General features: G+C 47.2%; 1 protein-coding gene across 1 annotated transcript in view; it reads left to right on the top strand.

Annotated features, from left to right (window-relative positions):
- Window positions 1-17,073: 17,073 nt before the first annotated feature.
- Window positions 17,074-24,139, top strand: part of LOC147098187 (putative G protein-coupled receptor 139) — a 42,833-nt gene continuing 35,767 nt past the window's right edge. The window contains exons 1-2 of the mRNA XM_085969961.1: window positions 17,074-17,131; window positions 19,135-19,471. Coding sequence (XP_085826087.1) covers window positions 17,074-17,131; window positions 19,135-19,471 — 395 coding nt within the window. The remainder of the gene's footprint in view (window positions 17,132-19,134; window positions 19,472-24,139) is intronic.

Genomic DNA, 24,139 nt, shown 5'->3' with positions numbered 1-24,139 from the left:
GTTGTGGAAAAAGTATGCAGAAGGGAGGGCTTCAGATTCCTAGGGCACTGGAACCAGTTCTGGGGCAGGAGGACGAGTTCACGGTGGACGGTTGCACCTCACTGTTAACTGGTGCTCTGGGGTGGGTTGAAAATAATTGTGCAGGTAAATGGGCACCAGGGTGAAGCATTAGAGAGGATATACAAGGGGCACAGTGAATTGGTAGAGACAACAAGATTTAGAGTAAAGAGTCATTCAGAAATAGGAGGCATTAGATGGGGGGAAATGCGAGGCAGACTAAGATAGGTTTGGCGTGAATAAATGCACGGAGTAGGGCTAATAAGGTTGCTGAGCTGCAGGCACAGGTGGTCACATGGGATTATGACATAGGGACAATAACGCACACCTGGCTCAAACAAGGTGAGGAATAGGCAATTAATATTCCTGACTGCAACATATTTAGGAATGATAGGGGAGGAATAAAAGGAAGTGGTGGCAGTACTGATCACAGCACTAGAAAGGGAGGATGTACTTGAGGGTTAAGTCAGAATCTACTTGTTTAGAATTAAGGAACAATAGTGGAGCTATTACGCTGCTGGGTATATACTATAGGCCAACAAATAGTGGGAAGGAGATATAGGAACACATTTTCAGGCAGATTGCAAGAATATGCAAGCACTTTAGCGTAGTGATAATGGGTGACTTCAATTATTTTAATATAGACTGTAATAGTAACACTTCAAAGGGAAATGAGGGAGTGGAATTCCTGAAATGTGTACAAGAGACACTTTTTAATCAATGTGTTTCTAGCCCAACGAGGAAGGAAGCAGAAACTAGTTCTGGGGAATGCAATATGGCAAGTGGAGTGTTTCAGTGGGGGTGCATTTGGGGAACAGTGATCAAACTATCATTAGGTTTAGAGTAGTTATGGAATAGGACAATGAATAGACAACTGGAGCAGGACTAATTTCAGTGAGTTGAAAAGGGATCGGGCCAGGTGGATTGGTATCAAAAATTACCAGTTAAAACATTAAATGATCAATGGGAAGCCTTCAAAGAGGAGATAGTTCGGGTCCAGACAAGATACATTCTCACGATGGGTAAAGGAAGTGCATCCAAAGCTAGAGGTCCCTGGTCGAGTAAAGATATGGATTAAAATGAAGGAGAAAGAGGAGCTTATGACAATTGTAAGGTTCATAGTTCAGTAGAGAATAAAGCTGAATGCAAAATGTAGAGTCGAGAAATGAAAAAATGATTGAGAGGGAAAGGAAAATAGATTAGCAGGTAACATAAAAGGTCTCTCAATCGTCTTTTGTTAACATTTAAATATTAAAAGGAGAGTCAAAGGAATGGTGTGGCCAATTAGGGACCAACAAGGAGAGCTTGTGGAGATAAAGGGCATTGGTTGAGATACTAAATGTGTACATTGCATCGGTCTTCACTGAATAAAAGGTTGTCAATGTCACAGCAAAGCATGAGGTAGGAGAGAAATTGGATGGGATAACATTCGAAAAAGCGGAGGTACAATAAATTTTGGCTCGCTCAAAGTAGAAAAGTTGCCCAATCTGGATGGGTTGCATCCAAGGTTGCTGTGGAAGTAAGGATTGAAATTGCGGAGGCTGTGACGAAAATGGCCCAATCCTCCTTGGGTATCGGAGTGGTGCCAGAGGACTGGAGGATTGCAAATGTTACATCGCTGTCCAATAAACAGGAGAGGGATAAATCCGGCAACTACAGACCAGTCAGTGGTGGAGAAACATTTATAGAGACGTTTATCCTGGACAAAGTTATTTGGCATAACAACAGAAAATGCTGGAAAAACTCAGCAGGTCAGGCAAAATCCGTGGAGAGAAATTTGAGTTGACGTTTCGGGTCGAATCCTTCTTATTTGGCACGTGGACAAATATGGGTTAATAAAAGAAGGCTTGCATGGATTTGTTAATGGCAAATAATAATTGACTTTATAAAGTGATAAAGTAACGAAGAGGGTGGATGAGTGTAGTGATGTCGATGTAGTGTATATGGACTTTCAAAAGGTGTTTAATAAAGTGCCAAACAATAGAGCAAAAGCCGATGGTGTTAAAGGGGCAGCGGCTGCGTGGATACAACATTGGCTAAAGACAGGGAGCAGAGAGTAGCGGTGAAGGCTTGTTTTTCACTGGAGGGAAGTGTGCAAAGGTGTGCAGTGCTGTTCCCCAGGGGTCGGTGTTGGTAGCACTTCTCTTTGGATATATATTAATGAGCTAGACATAGGTATACAGGCTTCATTCCAAGGTTTCAGATAACACGACATTTGGAAATGTCCTAAATATTGAGGAGAGTAGTAACAGGCTTCAGGAGGACAAAGACAGACTGGTGAAACGGGCGGACTCAGGCCAGACTAAATTTAACAGAGAGAAATGTGAAGTGATTAATTTTGGTAGGAAGAATAAGGAGAGGCAATAAAACTAAATGGTTTAATTTTAGAGAGGGTGCAGGAACAGAGAGAACTGGGGGTGTACGCATACAGTTGTTTGAATGTGGCAGGACAGGTTGAGAAGCTGTTAAAACAACACACGGGGTTCTTATATCTTTATATATAGATGCAGCATACAAAAGCAAGGAAGTTATCCTAAACGTTTATAAATCACTGGTTAGGCCACAGCTGGAATATTGTGTCCAATTCTGGGCACTACACTTTAGGAAGGATATGAAGGCCTTGGAGAGGGTGTAGAGGAGATTTACTGGAATGGCACCAGGGATGAGGGACTTTCATTAAGTGGAGAGACAAGAGGAACTGGATTCCTTGGAGCAAAGATTTGAGGGGATATACGATGGAATTGTTAAAACCCTGAAGGGTTTTGATAGAGTAAATAAGGATAAATAGTTTCCAGTGGCAGAAAGGTGGGTAACCAGAGGACACAAATTTAAGAGAATTGGCAAAAGGGGCAATATGAGGAAAGCATTTTTTACACAGCGAGTTGTTCTGATCTGGAATGAACTGCCTGAAAGGGCGATGGAATCAGATTCAACAGTAACTTTCAAAAGGGAATTGGATAAATACTCAAAGCTGATAAAGATGCAGGGCAAAGGGAAAGAGCAGGGGAGTGCGACTAATTGGATTTCACTTTATAAGAGGCGGCACAGACACGCTGGGCCGAATGCACTCCTCCTGTGGTCAATTCTATGAGGGGAGCGGGGTCGGAGACGGGGCTGATTGTATACCCTGTGTTCATGCCCAGTGAGACTGCACAACAGGACCAGAACCTTGTTAATGTGACCCTATGGCACCACGAGTGGGAGGGGATCCGGCTCCTTTGTGACATCACTCCTGGCTGCTGTGTGATTGGCTCCTGGTTCCTGTGTGATGTCACCTGGAGACGGGGCCCTGCCCCCTTTTACGGCCCATCAGTGGGATGTCAGTGTGGGAGGAGCTGGTGTGACAGCTGATAGTGGCAGTGTGTTTAGTCCCAATAAGCAGAGCAATGGACAGAAAAGAACAATTTAATATTAAGGTAAGTAATAAAACAAAAACAAATTGCAAACATATTCAAATTAGATATAGGCCCAGAAATTCGGGTCTCCACGGGTGAGTACACATGGGGTGCTCACCCGTAGGCCGAATGGCAGTGCCGGTTTTCTCAATGCACTGCGCATGCGTGGGAAACCGGCACTTCCAATGCTCTGAATGAAGGGGTTCAGACGTCGAACGCGCGCGCAGGAGAGGTTGCATCAAACTTACCTTTTTTTTGCAGGTTTTCCCGGGATCGTAAGCCTGCAGGATTTAGAAATGTAAAAAGAAGGCGTAAGGCCTGCTTTTTACAAGGTAAGTGGTCAATTAATTAAAATTAAAACATTTTTTCCACAGGTTTATTAATTTTAAATACTTTAAAGCCAGGTAAGTTTATTCTTAGCACCGTTAGCATTTTTTTTAAAAATTTCAAAAATTTAAATTATTGTTTAAAATAGTTATTTATTGTAATTCATAGTTTATTTCAAAAGTGTGATTTAAAAAAAATTTCTTTGAAGGTTTACTGCTATTTTGGGGCCATAGTATTTATAAGTCTTGACAGGTCTTCCTGTCAAGACTTATGAATGGGCTTTTCCCTCCTCCGATTGGCTGCCCATGGCCCACGTGATCCCAGGGGAGGCATCAAATTAACTGTGCCCCTGGGACACGCAAGCACTGTGTGCCGGCAGCTGGACCAGGCCCCAGATCTGAATTCCAGGGGACCCTACAGCTCAACTGCCGGTGCACTAGGTAAGTGCCATTCGGGGGCTTGCACCCGCGGGAAGCCCCCAACCCAAATTTCTGGGCCAATATCATAGTCAGAAAAACAGCGCCACTGTATTCCAGATACAGAGTCTGGGATTAAAATGAATAATTTCTCCATTGACAGTCTCTGGGAGTGATCAATATCTCAGGAAGGTGGAGAGAGAGAAGTTGAACAATCGCCACACTCACTGGGACTGGTGAGATGTCGCTGGCTTCATAGAGCAGGTAGGTGGGACCGAGAACCCTAGTATCAGTGACAGGATAAAACGGGAAGCTTCAACAATGATTGGAAAGGTGAAGAACTTCACCTAGTATCTCATCAGTCCAGGAATTTGCCGAGGTGAGAGTCTAAACAAATACTAGGAGCTGTTGACCATCTGCCGGCAGTCTCAGCTGTTGATGTGACAAGTTGAGCAGAGCTAATTCGTGGATAATCCTTGCCTGTACCTCAGCTGGAGAGTGTTTGATGGCATATTGTAGAGGGAGCGTTAATCTGTATCTAATCCGTGTTCTAACTGCCCTGGGAGTATTTGATGGCACAGTGTACAGGGAGCTTTACTCTGCATTTAATCCGTGCTGTAAATGCCCAGGGTGTGTTTGATGGCACAATGTACAGGGAGTTTACACTGCACCTAACACCTGCTGTACCTGACCTGTAATTGTTTGATGGGAGAGTGTAGAGGGAGCTTTACTCTGTATCTAACCGTGCTGTACCTGCCCTGGGCGTGTTTGATGGGACAGGGTAGAGGGAGCTTTACTCTTTATCTAACTCGTGCTGTACCTGCCTGGCAGTGTTTGATGGGACAGTGTAGAGGGAGCTTTATGATCTATCTAACCCATGCTGTACCTGACCTGGGAGTGTTTGATGGGGCAGTGTAGAGGGAGATTTACTCTGTATCTAACCAATGCTGCACCTGCCCTGGGAGTGTTTGATAGGACAGTGTAGAGGGAGCCTACTTTGCATCTACCTGTTGGACAATGTCCAGGGCTGAGTCCCCTCCATCACTACATCCTGTGTCCCCATACCTTCCTGACACGCAGTTATACCCTCCTGTCACTGACCGCTGCTTGTCTCTAAAGTACTACATAACCAGAAGGTGTGACAGCCACCTGGATCAAAGTGTCAATGTAACACTCTGAAGTGGATTTTTAGAAATCACACTTAGTATTATGGGTAAGGATACGTAGTCAAGGCATTTCCGCCTGACAACAGCAAGTTAAAAGCATATAGGCTTTGCACACAGCTCAGCACGCAACCACAAAGAGGACAAAGATAGACAATGCAGAAGGAGACGTGCTGAGACACAGAAGAGAGGTAACGACTTGACAATAACAGATCAAAAGGAATTGCTTGACTGATACTAGCCATTGGGAAATAGGGAGTCACCAGGTGGGCACCTGACGGTTTAACCACAATCAAGACCATTCATTGCATAAACCGCTGATAATCGAACAAGTTTAGAAGGACGTGTCAATATATGGTTTGAATAACAAAGTGACGCAAAACAAAGAGTGTTCATGCAAAAGTATGAATCATTGTGGTTTGTAAGCTTAAATACCGGAGACCGAAGACAATCGGGGAGACAGCCAGTTATGAGCTACGGGAGCTCTAAGCTGTTCTCCCTGATCAGCCTAGAGGTACCTTCGCAGACTGTTTGTATTGTACTGTTGAATAATTTTGTGTTTTCAATAAACTGCTTGGCAATTTTACCATTTACAGACTAGTGTGCGGATTTAATTAATTTTATTTCACCATAACATTTTGGCGTAGTCGGCAGGATACATCAGACCATAGATGGACAATGGCCAAGAGGACACAAGGGGGTGAGTAGATTTGGGACACCACCCGCAAATTACGTGATCCAGGCACTCACCCGCCTGTCTGTGGAACGAGTATCCGAATAGTGGCGAGTCTGTAAAGTGGTAAAATGACATGTCTGGATGTGTAGTAAGTACGACCTTGATATATTACGCATAAACATTAGTATTGGAAGGGACATTGTCATTGCAATAAAATACAATCAGACTAAGAGGTAAATTGTGCGAATTTTGACATTGAGATTTTGTTAAGTATAAAGTGGAGTATTGTGTAGATACATTTTGGGATTGGATTTAAGTCACATGGAGAGGCCGAACGAGCATAAGGCTAGGGAGTTCTATGTAACCGGGGAAGGTCAGACCACAAAATGGCATCGGGGGAAGAATTAGACTGGGGTGAAGAAGGAACCCTTACTAGATTCTATGCAGACGACCGGAAGGGCTAAATCGACAAAATATTAAAAGACGGATGGGATCCCAATCAGGACCCCGCCGTTCAAAAGACGTGGTGGCAAAAATAGAAAAATAAACACACCCAAAAGGCCGTTGTAATAATAGTACGACAGCTTTTACAGTGTACCCTCAAACTGAAACCAAAAATAGAGGTATGAAAAGCTCCAGAGCAGAAATAAAAAATTGAGAGAAATTCAGGAGAGTCGGAGCGAAAAGGTACGCTTGTGACCCGATCAGTTATACCTACCATTCCACCACCTCCCCCGTCTAATAGAACAGAGGAAGGGGAGGATGATAATGATAGTGAAGAGGAAGAAGCCCTTGCCGCCGGACTTTTGCTGGTGACACAAGGAGCACAGGTAGGGAATAATAAACATAGATATAAAGCATTCAGTCCCCTAGAAAAACAGGACATCTTGAAATCTCTGCACACGCTGAAGACCCGGTGTTAAAATATTGAATTTTGGAAAAAATTGCATGAATTGTATGACACCCACGACATGCATGAAAAAGATGTCCACCAACTGGTATGGGGCTAAATGTCCCCGAGACAAGTGGAATACCCTGCCAGATGGGACATGGTGTCCCACCAATAATACAGCACGGGAAGCCCGACAAACTGCGTATGACCAATTTAAAATGCATTCGGATTCCCTCAGCCCAATTGGGGATTAATTATGTTGACAAAACAGAAGCCTGGGAAGAAGCAGTCAGTAGTATGTTAACAGAAAAGGACATCAATATAGTAAAATTGCACGGGGATGTACGGGACGTGGAGAAGAAAGAATGTGAAAAGTGGGGCGCTCTGCTAGATCAGGACTCCATATGGAAAAAAGATGGAAGGGTGGCATCCCCCACGTGTATACGAAAAACATTCATGGAATTACATCACAGCATTAGCCATGCAGGGCGAAATTCCATGATCAGTAATGTATCTAGGGATTGGTGGTGGCCAGTGTAGTGTATGTACCTTTAAGAGGAACTATGTTTTTGAAGCCCCTGTATACTGTAGTACCAGTAGTGACCACTCGGGTATATAAGCCTGTGTAGCGTCTTGTGTAGTTAGTTCACCTCCAGACTTTGTTCAGTAAACACTTGTTAAATCAACTCCTGCATCCCTGGTCTCCATTAACACACGGATCTAACAGCAGCGACGAGTTAGAAACGAACTTACCTGCAATTCGGCAGCACCTCAAGGGGATCGATTCCTCAGATGAAGGTCGAAGCCAGAAGCAAGAAAAAAAAATAACTCGAAGAAACTCGAAAACGAGGGCCAGGCTTGGTCTCCAGTCTGTGGTTTCCCCAGCTGAACGGGCTGGTGGCAGGTAGTGCACTGATCCTGCCTGGGTTGCGGCGGGCTAGAGCTCGATCGGGTGGCTCTGCAACGGGGCCGGGCAGCAAGTCGGGAGGCGGAGGCAGGGAGAGAGAGAGGGTGGAGCACTCAGGGCGCAGCTGGTGCTGCGGAGCAGGTCAGCTTTTGGACCGGGCAGAGGGAGGAGAGAGTCCCATGATGGGAACGGTTCTCCAAGTAATGGAGAAACTATTGAAGCGATATATAAAAAAATATAGAAATACCGCGAAAAGCTGCAGGTCGCAATGGGAACTGCGGAGAACAGCGTTGGCAGCGTTGGCAGCAGCGGGAAAGCGCGGGAGGCGCCATCTTAACTCGGCGGGGAAGAAAGAAAAGCACGGGAGGCGCCATTTTGATCCATCGGGGACGGAGGAAAAGCGCGGGAAGCGCCCTTTTAGATTTTCAAGGTGCTGAAGACTGGCAATATTACTGCTTTCGATAGTGATATAGAAGATTGGACCACATACGTGGAAAGAGTGGAGGTATATTGCAAGGCGAATGAAGTAGCGGATGATAAAAAGGCATCAGTACTTCTAAATCTGATAGGCGCAAGGACATACGGGTTGTTACGAAACTTGATCACTCCAGCCAAACCGATGGACAAGAATTTTAATGAGATTGTTGATACCTTACAGGAGCACTTAAACCCAACACCGCTGCTGATAGCAGAACGATTCAAATTCTTCAGGAGGAATCAGCACAAGAATGAAAGTAACGCTGATTACCTCACTGAATTACGAAAGCTGTCAAAGCACTGCCAATTCGGGGCAGGACTGGCAGATTCTCGACGAGACATATTCGTCTGCGGTCTCCTAAGCGAAGGAACACAGAAAAGACTACTTTCTGAGAAAGATTTAACACTGGACAAGGCTTTCAGTGTGGCTGTATCATACGAAGCAGCAGCAAGAGGAGCTGCAGAGATACAGCAAAAGCCACAGGACTTCGGCACCCATGAAATGACACGGGGCTTCGAGAGATGTTATCGCTGCGGCAGATCCACCCATGACCAGAAGGACTGCTGGATCAAGGACAAAGCATGCAGGCAATGCGGAAAAATGGGACACATTGCACGTGTATGCAGATCTGGAAAGAAATCCGCTGAGAGTAAAAAGGTCAATAAGGAAAAGTACAGAAAGGTACAAATGATGACGGACAGTAGCTCCGAAGACCAGAAGAGCGATAGCGACTCCGAAAACAAGAGACTAAGCTGTCTCAAATTACATAATGTAATTGCCAAAGAAGATTACCAGACCATTTGGGTTACCCTCACGATAGCGGGGTCCCCAGTCAAAATGGAGCTAGATACAGGATCAGCTCTGACCATCATGAGTCGATGGGATTACGAGCGGCTATTTCCGCATATACCTTTGAAAGAAACATCCATTGTCTTGAAGGCATATACGGGGCAGAAAGTATACCCCAGAGGGAAAATAAGGGTGCCTGTTGTATACAACGGCAAGGAAATACAGAAGTTGTATTGATACGTTCTGCAAGATGGTGGTCCACCGTTGTTGGGACGTGAATGGATCAGAAAGATACGTTTAGACTGGCACTCCATTCAGGCACTGACAGTGACCAGTAAGAAAAAAAACGATGATGACGTCATACCTGGACGATTAAAAGAAATCTTGGCTAACACCAAAGAAGTGTTTCAACAGGAACTAGGAACCCTGAAAGGTGCCACCGCCTCAAAAAAAGTGGAAGATGCGGCAATTCCCAAGTTTTTTAAGGCAAGGCCGGTGCCATACGCAATTCGTCCAGCCATCGAGGCAGAGCTGGAGAATTTCGAAAAAGCAGGCGTGTTATCCAAGGTAGATTGGAGCGAATGGGCAACACCCATCATCCCGGTCATGAAGAAAACGTTGAATAATGATAAATCTGAAGAACAGAGAAAAGTTTGCATCTGTGGGGACTTCAAGGTGACTGTAAACCCAGTTCTTCACACGGTACAGTATTCTCTTCCGAGGATAGAAGATATTTTTGCCTCACTATCCGGAGGGAAACGTTTCACCAAAATTGACTTAGCACAGGCATATCTACAGATGGAGGTTGAGGAGCCCTCTAAAAAGTATCTCGCAATAAACACACACAAAGGCCTGTACCAGTACAATCGACTGGTTTTCGGAGTGGCATCAGCTCCGGCTATCTGGCAAAGAGCTATGGAGCAAGTCCTGCAAGGGATTCCGGGGACTCAATGCTACCTAGATGACATCCTTGTGACAGGAGAAAACGACAACAAGCACCTTGCCAACTTGGAGCAGGTGCTCACGAGGCTGAGAGAACGGGGCCTACGAGCAAATCGCCCCAAGTGCGAATTTTTCCAGAAACAAATATCATATTGTGGCCATGTCATTAACAAAGAAGGGTTGCATAAGTCACCTGAAAAAATTGAAGCGGTCGTAAAGGCCCCAGTGCCTGAAAATGTCTCACAATTAAGGTCGTTCCTGGGATTAGTAAATTACTATCATAAATTTTTACCAAACTTGTCGACGGTTCTGCACCCGCTTAACGCACTGCTACAAATGGGAGTAGTTTGGAAATGGAGCAAAGACTGTAAACGTGCCTTCCATAAATGCAAAGGCTTGATCACGTCCAGGGAAGTGTTGGCTCATTACAACCCATCACTGCCAATCAGACTGGCGTGCGATGCATCCCCTTATGGCGTGGGAGTGGTATTATCGCATAGATTCCCTGATGGCTCGGAGCGGCCGATAGCTTTTGCATCACGCTCATTGAACTCAGCTGAGCGTAACTATGCCCAGATCAACAGGGAGGCACTAAGCCTGGTGTGGGGGGTGAAGAAATTCAACCATTATCTACACGGACAAAAATTTACCTTGTTGACTGACCATCAACCCCTCGTCTCCATATTCAACCCTAAAAAGGGCGTTCCCATTATGACAGCACAAAGGCTAAAGAGGTGGTCCCTTTTCCTAGGGGCACACCAATATGACATAGAGTACAAAGGAACAAAACAGCATGGGAATGCTGACGGGTTATCGCGCCTACCGTTGCCAACAGTGGAAGAGGCGCCTACAGTGGACCCAGTGAAGATGTTCCACTCGACCATAGTGGAATATCTACCGGTGACAAATTCTTCCATTGAAAAGGAAACGCGAAATGACCCGACTCTCTCACGAGTCTATCATTTAACGGTGAAGGGATGGCCAGCACATGGCAAACCACAGTTGCAAGCATTCTCGCAAAGAAGAGAACAGCTGTCAGTGTGCCAAGGAATCTTGATGTGTGGATCCAGAGTGGTGATTCCACCCAAACTCAAGGATAGAGTGCTAAAGGAGCTTCACGAGGGGCATCTGGGTGGAGTGAAAATGAAGAACTTAGCCAGAGCGTTTGTGTGGTGGCCAGGTATCGATGGAGACATCGAAGAAATGACCAAGAGCTGTCTAGGATGCCAGAAGGTCCAAAACGCCCCACCACAAGCCCCTCTACATCCATGGGAGTGGCCCTCATCTCCATGGCAAAGGGTACATATCGACTTTGCTGGTCCATTTATGGACTCAATGTTCTTAATCGCGGTGGATGCACACTCCAAGTGGCCGGAGGTAATAAAGATGTCCTCCACCACCACGGAAAAAACCATCACAGTATTAAAGACCATATTCACCAGGAATGGGCTGCCTGAACAGATCTGTTCTGATAATGGACCGCAATTTGTATCCAAAGAATTCAGGAAGTTCTTAAAAAACAATGGGGTTAAGCACTACACGTCCGCCCCATACCATCCCGCCACCAATGGATTGGCTGAAAGGTTTGTCCAGACCTTCAAGAAGGCCATAAAGGCCATGGGTAATGAAGACATAAATCTACAACATAAGGTAGATAACTTCTTGTTTGCGCACAGGAATGCAACACAGGGGCAGCACGGTGGCATAGTGGTTAGCACTGTTGCCTCAGAGCGCCAGAGACCCGGGTTCGAATCCGGCCTCGGGCGACTGTCTGTGTGGAGTTTGCACATTATTCCCGTGTTTGCGTGGGTTTTCTCCGGGTGCTCCGGTTTCCTCCCACAGTCCAAAGGTGTGCGGGTTAGGTTGATTGGCTATGATAAATTGACCCTTAGTGTTAGGGGGATTAAATACGTAGGGTTACAGGGATCGGGTGGGGTATGTGTCGGTGCAGGCTCGATGGGCCGAAATGGCCTCTATCTGCACTGTGGGGTTTCTGTGATTTCTGTGATTTCTGTGATGTGGTTACAAACCAAACCCCCGCCATGATGTTTTTCAATAGAAGACTAAGATGCCGGCTGGATTTGGTCAAGCCAAACGTCAGAAGGGACGTAGAGAACCGGCAATTTCAAAGCATGAATGAAAGGCCAACTAGAACCTTCCAGATAGGTCAACCAGTTTTGGCCCGGGACTACCGTACTGAGAAATGGCAGCCTGGAACAATTTGTACACGACTAGGACTGCTGAATGTATACCGTGGACATTGGAGAAAGCATAATAAGGTGCCATGCTGACCAAATCATAGAGTCATCCGAAAAACCTATACCACAACTCTATGGGCTAGTTTTCAGTTGATAGCGCCAGCAGTTAGCGCCTTAAGAGAAGTGATTTTCGGGCGCTATGCGTGTAGCGCCCGTGCGCAGCGCAGTTTGCGCCCTGCCCCAAATTAAGTTGCCCGTTAGCGCCGGCGCAAAGTTTAGCGCCCGCCCGGATGCGCGCGCAGAAAATGACGTCACATCCTCGTGCAACGCCCTTTGTGCGCCCCGATTCCAAACTTCAGTCGGACCGCCCCATTGTGCGGCTGGCGGCCGAAGCGTTTGGAAAAAGGAACGCAACACAACCAGCGCGGGCCCCGGGGGGCGCAAATTAAAGGGGACGTGCTCTCCAGTATAAAGGCCAGCCTTTTTTCAGAAAACACTCTTGTGCAACGCATTTCTGGAGACACAACAAGGAGGATAGCTAACTGGTTTCAAGCAGCAAGAGCTCAGGTATTTTTGGACTCAGGCCAGAGCGCTGCAAGTGGCCTTTTGGAAATTTGAGTGTTTGCCAGGATTTGATGGGGGTTGCATGGGGTGCCAACGCGGAGCTGCAGCTCCGTGTCCGTAGGGCTCGCAGACGCATTGTGAGAGGGGCAGCCCTGGCTAGAGGGCAGAGGGGGCTACAGGCGTCAGCCACGTAGGCCTTACCCAGTCAGGCTATACCGCCAGCAGCGCTCCTACCTAAACATGAGTGCCGCGCGATGTGTTAAAAGGCTCCGATTCCGAAAGGAGGTGATTGCAGAGATCTGCCACCTGCTTCGCCGAGATCTGTGGCCAAAGCTCAGGTGCAGGGCGTCTCTGTCGGTGGAAGTGAAGGTGACGGTGGCATTGAACTTCTATGCCACCGGCTCCTTCCAATACGCTGCTGGGGACATAGCAAACATCTCCCAGTACGGCGCGCATCGCTGCATCCGCCAGGTGGCCGAAGCACAATAAACGGGCCCCACAAAAAGCCCAACAAACGACTCACTCCCACAAACTGGGGAGGAGTCACTCCATCTTTCTTCAAACCGGGCCTCAATGTCGGCCTAACGCAAAAAATAAGCCCTCCAACAACACAACCATGGGCAAAATAAAGATGGCCACCGCCATATAAAAGGAAAGCTGGCCACACCCTCTATTGAGTGGCCCGCGAGGGCGAGACCTTGCCCAGCCTTTTGCCTCCCCTGCCCGGCCTGCTGCTCCTTCGCAAGCTCTGCCCAGTGGCTGCTGCGAGGCTGGGGGAAGGTGCCTGAGGCTCAGATGCCCTTCCGCCAGATGCTGCTGGGGGGCGGCCTACATGGCGTTTGGGCCTCGAGGGGCCGTCTGCTGAGTGGCGCACCTGAGCCTGGCCACCATCAGCTGCAGCCGCTTGCCCTTGAAGCCCCAGTGGGGGAATGGCGGCGACGGATGGCGCAATGTGGGCCAGCTGGCGTCTGGGATGCGCTGGCTGGTGCTGTGGCGCGGTGGCACTCAGCCGGGCCCGCACTGCAGGATCCGCAACAATCAGCCGAGGGGCGACTTGCTGGGATGGTCCAGCGCGTCGGCTGCCCTGGCGATGCCTGCCTGAGACAGCGCGTGTGGCAGCAGTGAGTGCCCCTGTTGTCCTGGTGTGCGCGCGCATCACATCCGCCAGGGTCTTGACGGCATCAGTCAGCATGCGGCCACTCGCGGCAGTTGCTGCCCCGAACTCGCGCACACTGGTCGCCAGCGACTTGATGGCCTCAGGCATGCGCCCCACCACGCTCATGAGCTCCATGTGGCGCCGGTCCGAATTCTCGGCCATCTTATCCAGCTTCCGCACCTCCTCCGAGGTGAAGGTGTCCGGACTGGAGTCGCGACTCTCCCGCTGGGGAGGAGGGGGCCGAACTAAGGGACCCTTGCCACGTTGGTGGCGGCGAGTGTGCCGATCAGCAGCACTCGCCTCTCATCCTCCCCCCCTTTGGGGGGAAGGCCGCGGGCCACGCGCACGGCTCCTGGGTGGCTGGACGCCACTGGTCCCAGAAGCTGCATTGCCCTGCGACAGTTCCTCCAGGCACTCGTCCAGTGAGGAGGTGTCAAGCATTTCCTCCTCTCCTGCGGGACGTGGCTGTTCCCCCGATGGTCCGGCTTGCTCCTCCTCCTCCTCCTGCTCGGAGGTGCTGTCACTGGCAGCTTCAGGGTCCTGGTCGTCACCAGCTGAAAGCAGGAATGCACAAGAGTAGCTTCAGAGTGAGGAGACGGCGTCAGCGAGGGAGTTAGGACTGGTGGCATTCAGCGCATTGGTGGGACAGTGGCAAAGGAGGTAGCTCGGATGGGCCAGTGCGACGCGAGAGGGCCAAAAGGCGAGGTCCTTACCATTGCCGGGCAGTGGAGGGTCGGATACTCTGCACGCTGTGGGGACGATCACACAGGCTCCCATGAGCACACACATGCGCTCCTCCAGCCGAGTGAGCTTCTGCAGCTTGGCGCGGCCACCCCTGGCACGGGCCTGGCGATTAAAGGCTACTTTAGCCTGCAAGAGAAAGGAAGGGCTGTAAGTGCGCAGTGTAGCCCTGATGTAGTGTGCACAGCCTCCCATGGTGGAATAGCTTGGCCAGAGTGAAGCCCTGATGTAGTGTGCACAGCCTCCCATGGTGGAATAGCTTGGCCAAAGTGTAGAGTGCCGAATGGCCATTTGATGCTCATGACTGTCCCAATGCTGCTGGCTGAGGGCTGGCCAATAGGACTTTCAGCTCCCTTTGCCCATCATGTCAGGTGTACATGCAAGAATGAGGAGGAGACTGGAAAGGCTACTCAACTTGACAATCCTGGTCAGGTCGTTGTATTTTTTACGACATTGTTTGTGGGTCCTGGGGGCATCGCCGGTGAACGTCACCCTCTGGGCGATCTGCTTCCAGGCTTTGGTGTAGTCGTGGTGGGTTGGATTCCTCCCGCTCTCTGGGAACAAGATCTTGCGCCTCACCTCCAGAGCTGTGACCATTATGTCCAGATCACCCTCTGAGAAGCGCAGGGCACGCTGACGGGCCTTCTCTGGCGTTGCCATGACTCCCTGGGGCTGAGCAGCAGTGTTGAGGCCTCTTTGCAAGGCTGCAGTGTGCAGGGCGTGGCAGCAGACCAGTTCGTCCCTTCCCCCTTTAAGAGCTGGTCGGCGCCACGGGGTCTGCTGTCAGTCCAAAAATGACCGCACCCGCGCTGCGCCCCGCCTGGGCGCTATCCCTCTGGACTGCCGGCTTAGCGCCTAAAGATAGTAGTGGAACGCCTCTTTTAGCGCTCCACCAACCTCTTACGGCGAAGCCACTGAATTCCCGGCAACGGGGCGCTACTTTGGGGCGGGCGCTAACTTCGGGCGGGCGCTAAGGTTAGCGCCCCAAAACTGCCTATACTGAAAATCTAGCCCTATATGCCTAGTGATGAAGCAGAGATACCCATAATATCTACCTCCGATCCGGTGATACTGGAACCAGATGAACCCGACACTGGCATTGAAGCCGAATCGACCTTGCCAAAAGAACCTACTACACCACCGAGGCGTTATCCAGACTGAGTCAGGAAGCCTCCAGAGAGACTGAATTTGTAATTGATTAACTTCAGCAAATGTGTTTATTATTGTTCTTGTAAAAATGTTATTTAATGATTACTTAAAATGTTATGTACTATTTATCTAAAAGGGGAGGAATTGTAGTGTATGTACCTTTAAGAGGAACTATGATTTTGAAGCCCCTGTATACTGTAGTACCAGTAATGACCACTCGGGTATATAAGCCTGTGTAGCGTCTTGTGTAGTTAGTTCACCTCCAGACTTTGTTTCGTAAACACTTGTTAAATCAACTCCTGCATTCCGTGTCTCCATTATCACACGGATCTAACAGCCAGGCTTAGGACGAGACATTACTAAATATTGTCAGCAATGCATTACATGTTCCCAACATAATCAAGGAAAGGCCATTAAAATAAGAATGGCTCATCAACCACGGCCACGAGGGCCATGGGAGAATATCCAAATTGCTTTTACGGGGCCACCGCCAAGCTCTCACAGAAGAAAATATTGTTCAGTGATAATAGATTTGTTCATCCGGTGGGTGGAAGCATTCACCACCAGAAACTGCATTGCAAACACAGTAGCCCGAATTTTAGCTGAGGAGCTGATTCCCCGATGGGTCATCCCCACTCAAATAGACTTCGATCAGGGAACCCACTTCACTGGACAGGTGATGAAAGTACTCTGCACTATATTGGGCATTAAACAAAAATTTCACATCCCCTACCACCCGCAGAGTTCGGGAATGGGAGAATGGATGAATCGGACAATATAGATAGCCTTGTGAAAAGCCATGCAAGAAACTGGGCAGGCTTGGACTGAACTATTACCTGCTATCCTGATGAGGCATAGGCCAACCCCTAACCGGATGACAGGATTAACTCCGTATGAACTTATGACTGGTCGGGCGATGCGACTGCCCAAAGGTATAATCACAGGGGGTCCGATGTGGGCCCACTACAGGATCAAATAAAAAGATATGTAATGGAATTAAGCAAATAACTTAAGGATATGAGACAGGAAGTAACAGAACGACAGGCAGGTAGAGATGAGCAAGAGGAAGCAGAGTTCCCGGCAGATCTTCCCCAAGTAGGGGAGAAGGTAATGGTTAAGGGATTACCGGGGCGGACCGGATTCGCGCCGCGGTGGTCAGGGCCATATGAAATACTGATCAGTGGTGACATGTGTGCATGTGAGGATATGAATGGAGTAGGGCGATGGAAACACTGATCACAATTACAGCGATGCGGGAATGGGAAGGAAAAGGTACCCGAAGTAAGACAATAAAAATGGGTCACACCGAAATGACACCATATGAGGAAAGTGTGGATTGGTGGATGCGTTATCAGGCATGGGAGCGAGAGCCGTGGCTCACTTGCCTAGGAGGGGTACTCATAATATTAATAATTATCAGGATAGTATACCTCTTATGGTACATATGGAAGCGCCATCATAGATGGCAGATTGAAGAAATGCCACCACACCTTGTGCTGGAATTAGTAAGAATGTGATGACTTTAATAAGACTGGTGACGCCCAGCCCCTTCATATTTTGCAGGAACTTTAAGATAAAAGAATGTGTTGGATCCTTGCTTTTACCCTCATCGGGATCGTGTGGCTAAATAAAAAAGTCACCTTTAACAAACAGAATATATGTGAAACAGTTGGATGCACACCCTGCAACCAAACCGAACCATGTAATGGCACTGATGGTATGGGCAACGGAATTTATGCTGCGAGCTCTGACAAAGCATCAGGAAAGGGCAGCACGGTGGCATAGTGGTTAGCACTGTTGCCTCACAGCGCCAGGGACCTGGGTTCGAATCCGGCCTCGGGTGACTGTCTGTGTGGAGTTTGCACATTCTCCCCGTGTTTGCGTGGGTTTCCGCCGGGTGCTCCGGTTTCCTCCCACAGTCCAAAGATGTGCAGGTTAGGTTGATTGGCTATGATAAATTGACCCTTAGTGTTGGGGGGATTAAATACGTGGGGTTACGGGGATAGGGTGGGATATGTGTTGGTGTAGGGGTTACGGGGGTCGGGTGGGATATGTGTCGGTGCAGGCTCGATGGGCCGAAATGGCCTCTATCTGCACTGTGGGGTTTCTGTGATTTCTGTGAATAGATGCTGCCGAGTGCAGTAAACTATATTTGAATAGCTTGCCCGCAGTAATTTAATGCACCAATCAGACTTTGTGTCAATGTACTCCAACTACCACCCCATTAACTTGCCCAACAATGGAAGACGGAACCAAAGGGGGATTGGTTATAAGAATAACACAAAATGAGATGTACTTTAGTGTAACACATAGAGCTGTTAAACTTGCCATTAATATGAGTACTTTTGAAATGCCCGCAATGTGTAATAATCATATGAAACAATTGTGGAACTCCCTGTGGGTAAAACAATTAGAGGGTCCACAGGGACAATCTATCTTACAAAGATGTAAGAAACGGGGAATATTGGAATTGGCCGGAGCAGGGTATACGGCCGAGTTAGCGACAATTAGTAGATTTGACATTGAAGGAGTAAGTAAAGGAATAGAAGACTAACACACAAAAAAAGAGAAGTTATTAAAAAAGCCACTGGAAACAGCCAACAAACGGCACTAGCAAGAGAACAATTGGCGAAACAATTGTTGGGGGTGGAAGAGATAGTAGCCCCCCATGCAAAAACAATGAATAGAATTATTGATCAGATCACCAATGCATCACTAAAAACCCATACAGAATTGGTATGCGCCATGCATGGCTATTGTCGAATGCTCAGCATAACATGAAAAAAAAAAATAAAGGACAGATCCCTGACTGGATTACTAATAAGGATCTGGAACCCTGGATTGACACAAATAACAACCAATGCAAAGGGCGTAAAATGGGACAAGTATATAGGGCAGGCAATTGTCTGACCCCATGGACTAAGGTGATTGGCTTTGTATTGACCATCCCACAACTTCCAGAATAGGGACAGACCCCGTATGATGTGATTAATAAAGGAGAGATACAAAGGGAGAGTTGGGTTAAATATCATGAGGTCCCTACCAAGGCAATTTGGGAAAGGGATGAAGATAATAACCAGAGGAATGGGACCTTAATGGGGGTGGTAGTGGATGGGTGCGAACAAAAGGGGAGGACGTGGGTGTACACAAACCCCCAACCGAGGGAGACACAGCAGAGTGTGGGTTTACCAAAACCTCCAATTGGACCCTTGAGGTACACACAAGGGGGATACACCAAACAAGGGTAGCACCAAAGAATAACAAGACATTTTGTGTCACCACAGTTGAACAGAAATATGAATACAAAGATCTGACTTGTCCCATTCCTCAGCCAAACTTATGTTCCAACCCAAAGATATCGACACAAATAGGAGACCAATATATACACCTGCCTAGACAAAGCGAAGAGAAGACATGGGCGTTGAATAATACTGAACTTAATAAAGAGGTTGAAATTTATGTTATACTGGAGTCCAAGGCGATTCCTAAATTAGAGGAGAAAGAAGCTTGGAAGAAATTACAGCGGGAAATAAAGGACAATACAGAACATTATGATAGAATAGAAGAAAGTTTAAAGAAACAAGGTCTGAACATTGATAAAACTTTAGCAGAAACAGTATGGTACAAAATAATCTGGTACTGGGGATTAAATGTTATTATTCAACAGTGCATACATATAATATCACATATATATTGTTGGCAGCACAGCCAATTTTGGCTCTTGGATATGTTTTTATGTTTTGCTCGTCCTGCAGAAGACGCCGGGCAAGACGCCATGCCCAACAGATAGGAAAGGTACTTGTGGAAAGGAAGAGCCTGATGAGCACTGGAATTTAACCACTGACGTCAGACACTTATTCCTCACTATCCCATTGGCTGATCACCGCAGAGGGGGCGGGAAGAATTAGTATATTTTAGTTTAGTGTGGTCTCTTGGCTGGGGTAGCCAAGGAGCAAAGGGAGGTTTGAAGTGGATTTTTAGAAATCGGACTTAGTAGAAGCATAGCATTATGGGTAAGAATACATAGTCAAGGCATTTCTGCCTGACAACAGCAAGTTAAAAGCATATAGGGCTAGATTTTCAGTTGCTTGCGCCAGCAGTTAGCGCCTTAAGAGAAGTGATTTTCGGGCGCTATGCGTGTAGCGCCCGGGCGCAGCGCAGTTTGCGCCCCGCCCCAAATTAAGTTGCCTGTTAGCGCCGGCGCAAAGTTTAGCGGCCGCCCGGATGCGCACGCAGAAAATGACGTCACATCCTCGTGCAACGCCCTTTGGCCGCCCCGAATCCAAACTTCAGTCGGACCGCCCCATTGTGCGGCTGGCGTCCAGAGCGTTTGTAAAATGGAACGCAACACACCCTGGGGAGCGCAAATTAAAGGGCACTCCTCCTGCACTATAAAAGGCAGTCTGCATGTGTTGTGTGGAAGGATGCAGTGTGTGTTGTTCTGAATGGCGTATTTATGTTTCCGGACACCACCACCACCACCACCACCACCTCCTCCTCCTCCTCCTCCTCCTCCTCCTCCCTTCCCCTTTAAGAGCTCACTGGCACCAGAAGTCGGGCGCTGCGCTCTGCACCGCCGGCTTAGCGCCTAAAAATAGTAGTGGAACGCCTCTTTTAGCGCTCCACCAACCTCTTAGGGCGAAGCCACTGAATTTCCGGCAAAGGGGCGCTACTTTGGGGCGGGCGCTAACTTCAGGCGGGCGCTAAGGTTAGCGCCCCAAAACTGTCTATACTGAAAATCTAGCCCTAAGGCTTTCCACACAGCTCAGCACGCAACCACAAAGAGGACAAAGATAGACAATGCAGAAGGAGACGTGCTGAGACACAGAAAAGTGGTAGTGACTTGACAATAACAGGACAAAAGGACTGGCTTGACTGATACTAGCCATTGGGAAACAGGGAAGTCAGCAGGTGGGCACCATACGGTTTAACCACAATCAAGACCGGTCATTGCATAAACCGCTGATAATAGAACAAGTGTAGAAGGATGTGTCAATATACGGTTTGAATAAAACGGTGTTGCGAAACAAGAAATGTCATGTGAAAGCATGAAGCATTGAGGTTTGTAAGCTTAAATACCGGAGACCGAAGACAATCGGGGAGTCAGCCAGGAACGAGTTGCAGCAACTCTAAGCTGTACTCCCTGATCAGCCCTTAGGTACCTCTGCAGTCTGTTTCTATTGCACTGTTAAATAATTTTGTGTTTTCAATTAACTGCTTGGCTATTTTACCATTTACAATCTAATGTGCAGAATTAATTAATTTTATTTCGCCACAACACTGGTCAACTTCCAAAATTCTATAGATTCTGCAACAGTTCCAATGGATTGGAGGATAGCTAATGTAACTCCACTATTTAAAAAAGGAGCTAGCGAGAAAATGGGGAATTATAGTTCGGTAAGCCTGCCATCAGTAGAGGGGAAAATGCTAGAGTCCATTATAAATGAAGTAATAGCAGAGCACTTGGAAAACAGTGACAGTATCGGACAAAGTCAACATGGATTTACAAAAGGTAAATCGTGCTTGATTAATCTACTGGAATATTTGAGGATGTAACTGGTCGTATAGATAAGGGAGAACCAGTGGATGTGCTGTATTTGGACTTTAAAAAGACTTTCGATAAGGTCCCGCATAAGAGGTTAGCGTGTAAAGTTAAAGCACATGGGATTGGGAGTAATGTACTGACTTGGATAGAGAACTGGTGGGCAGACAGAAAGCAAAGAGTTGGAAAAAGCATGTCTTTCTCCAAGTGGCAGGCAGTGACTAATGGGGTACCGAAGGGATCAGTGCTAGGACCCCAGCTATTCACAATGATCTAGATGAGGCAACTAGATGTAATATCTCCAAGTCTGCAGAAGACACAAAGCTGGGTGGGCGTGTGTGCTGTGAGGAGGATGCTGATAAAATCCAGTATGATTTGGACAGGTTGGGTGATTGGGCAGATGCAGTCTTATTTGGATAAATGGGAGGTTATCCACTTTGGTGGCAAAAACAAGAAGGCAGATTATTATCTGAATGGCAATAGATTGGGCGAAGGGGAAGTGCAACGAGACCTGGGTGTCCTTGTGCACCAGTCACTGCAGGCAAGCACGCAGGTGCAGCAGGCGGTTAAGAAGGCTAATGTTATGTTGGCCTTTGTAGCGAGAGGATTCGAGTACAGTAGCAAGGATGTCTTGCTGCAGTTGCACAGGGCCTTGGTGAGACCACACATTGAGTATTGTGTGCAGTATTCTTTGCCTTATCTGAGGAAGGATGTTCTTTCCAAGGAGGAAATGCAGCGAAGATTCACCAGATGGATCCCTGCGATGTCAGGAATGACGTATGAGGAGCGATTGGGTCGATTGGGCTTATATTCGCTGGAGTTTAGAAGAATGAGAGGGATTCCCCTTGAAACTTCTAAAATTCTAACAGGACTAGACAGACTAGATGCAGGAATGATGTTCACGATGGTCGGTGAGTCCAGAACCTCGGGTCACAGTCTAAAGATAAGGGGTAAGCCGTTTAGGACAGAGCTTAGGAAGAATTTTTTCATCCATAGAGTGCGGAACCTGTGCAATCCTCTACCACAGAAGGCAGTTGAGGCCAATGCAATAAATATATTCAAGAAGAATTTAGACATATTTCTTAAGGCTAAAGGGATCAAGTGATATGGGCTAAAAACAGGGACTGGGTACTGAATTTGGATGATCAGCCATGATCTCATTAAATGGCGAAGCAGGCTCGGGGGGCCGAATGGCCTACTCCTGCTCATATCTTCTATGTTTCTATGTTTCCATCTGCGGAAATGTTCTACTTTACTGTGGTACAAAACGTGCTAGTTTGAAAGGGGTTAACTGAAGCTGTTTGTTCAGTGATTGTAATTAATATCAGTCTCATTGGGTTACCTGAAGCTGTTTGTTTAGTGACTGTAATCAATCTAAATCTCCATGGACAATAATTGTATCAGTGCAAGATTTCCTTCTTCTATTAATAAGGGATTCCTTTCAATGTGTTATTCCGCAGTGTCAGTGAGAGCATCACCACTGTCACTAACAGGGATCTAAACGCTGCTCAACAGAGAGGGAGAGAGAATCTGAGAACAGTTACAACAATGGATCAGAATCTGAGAACAATAGGTTGGAATGTCACACAATGGATCAGAATCTGAGAAGAGTAGATTGGAATGTTACAACAATGGGACGGAATTTCATCTCGGGGTTTGCCAATCTTTCTGCATTTTATGATAGAATACCATTAGAAGGGCGGATCTATTTCGCTATTAAGATTATTGAACGCTTTTACTATCCGCTCCTTGCTGCTGTTGGTGTTCCTGGTAAGTCCCTCTATCCAGATTAATGTTAATATTGTTTAACTGCATTACTGTTCTTGTCATTTACTGTGCACTCCTTCACAGAATCACAGAATCACAGAAACCTCACAGTGCAGATAGAGGCCATTTCGGCCCATCGAGCCTGCACTGACACATATCCCACCCCCGATCCCCGTAACCCCTACACCAACACATATCCCACCCTATCCCTGTAACCCCACGTATTTAATCCCCCTAACACTAAGGGTCAATTTTATCATAGCCAATCAACCTAACCTGCACATCTTTGGACTGTGGGAGGAAACCGGAGCACCCGGAGGAAACCCACGCAAACACTTGTTGCTGTTGTTGTTCCCGGGGTGTCTATATCCAAATTTAAAATCTGCAAAACTTTGCATACTGTACTACTGTTCTTGTAAGTTACTCTGTCATCTTTCTCCTGTTAAGACTCTATATCTAGAAATTAGATCATTATTCCTCTGAATCACCAGCTCCACAATATCACCCGTCTTAACACCTCTCAGACATTCCACTGCATTAAACCAATTTTTGTAAATCCACACTCGACTATTCAAATGCACACCTGGCCGGCCTCTCAGTTACAAGCCTCCATAAACTAGAGTTCATCCAAAACTCTGCTGTCCATATCCTAGCACGCATCATGAACCAATCACACATCACCCATGTGTTCACTGACCTACATTTGCTCCCGATCCGGCAACATATCAAGATTAATATTCTCCTCATTTTGTTCAAATCACACCATGCGCTCACCACTCCAATTAGTCCCATTACCCTGCTCTTTTCCCATAGTTTTGCAAATTGTTCCTCTTCAAGTATTTATCCAATTTCCCTTTTAAAGGTAATTTATGATTTCTCTATACCTCTTTCTGGCTCTATTTTTCTTCCTCTCTCCACCTTTTCTCTCTCTATGTCTTTTGCTCATAGAATCATAAAATGGTACAGCACAGAAGAGTGGG

The sequence above is a fragment of the Somniosus microcephalus genome, chromosome 29, assembly GCF_052327205.1.
Source record: "Somniosus microcephalus isolate GS21.2 chromosome 29, FLI_Smic_1.0, whole genome shotgun sequence".
Classification (NCBI taxonomy): domain Eukaryota; kingdom Metazoa; phylum Chordata; class Chondrichthyes; order Squaliformes; family Somniosidae; genus Somniosus; species Somniosus microcephalus.
The sequence above is the reverse complement of the archived record's forward strand: the minus strand, read 5'-3'. Positions and strand labels throughout refer to the sequence as shown.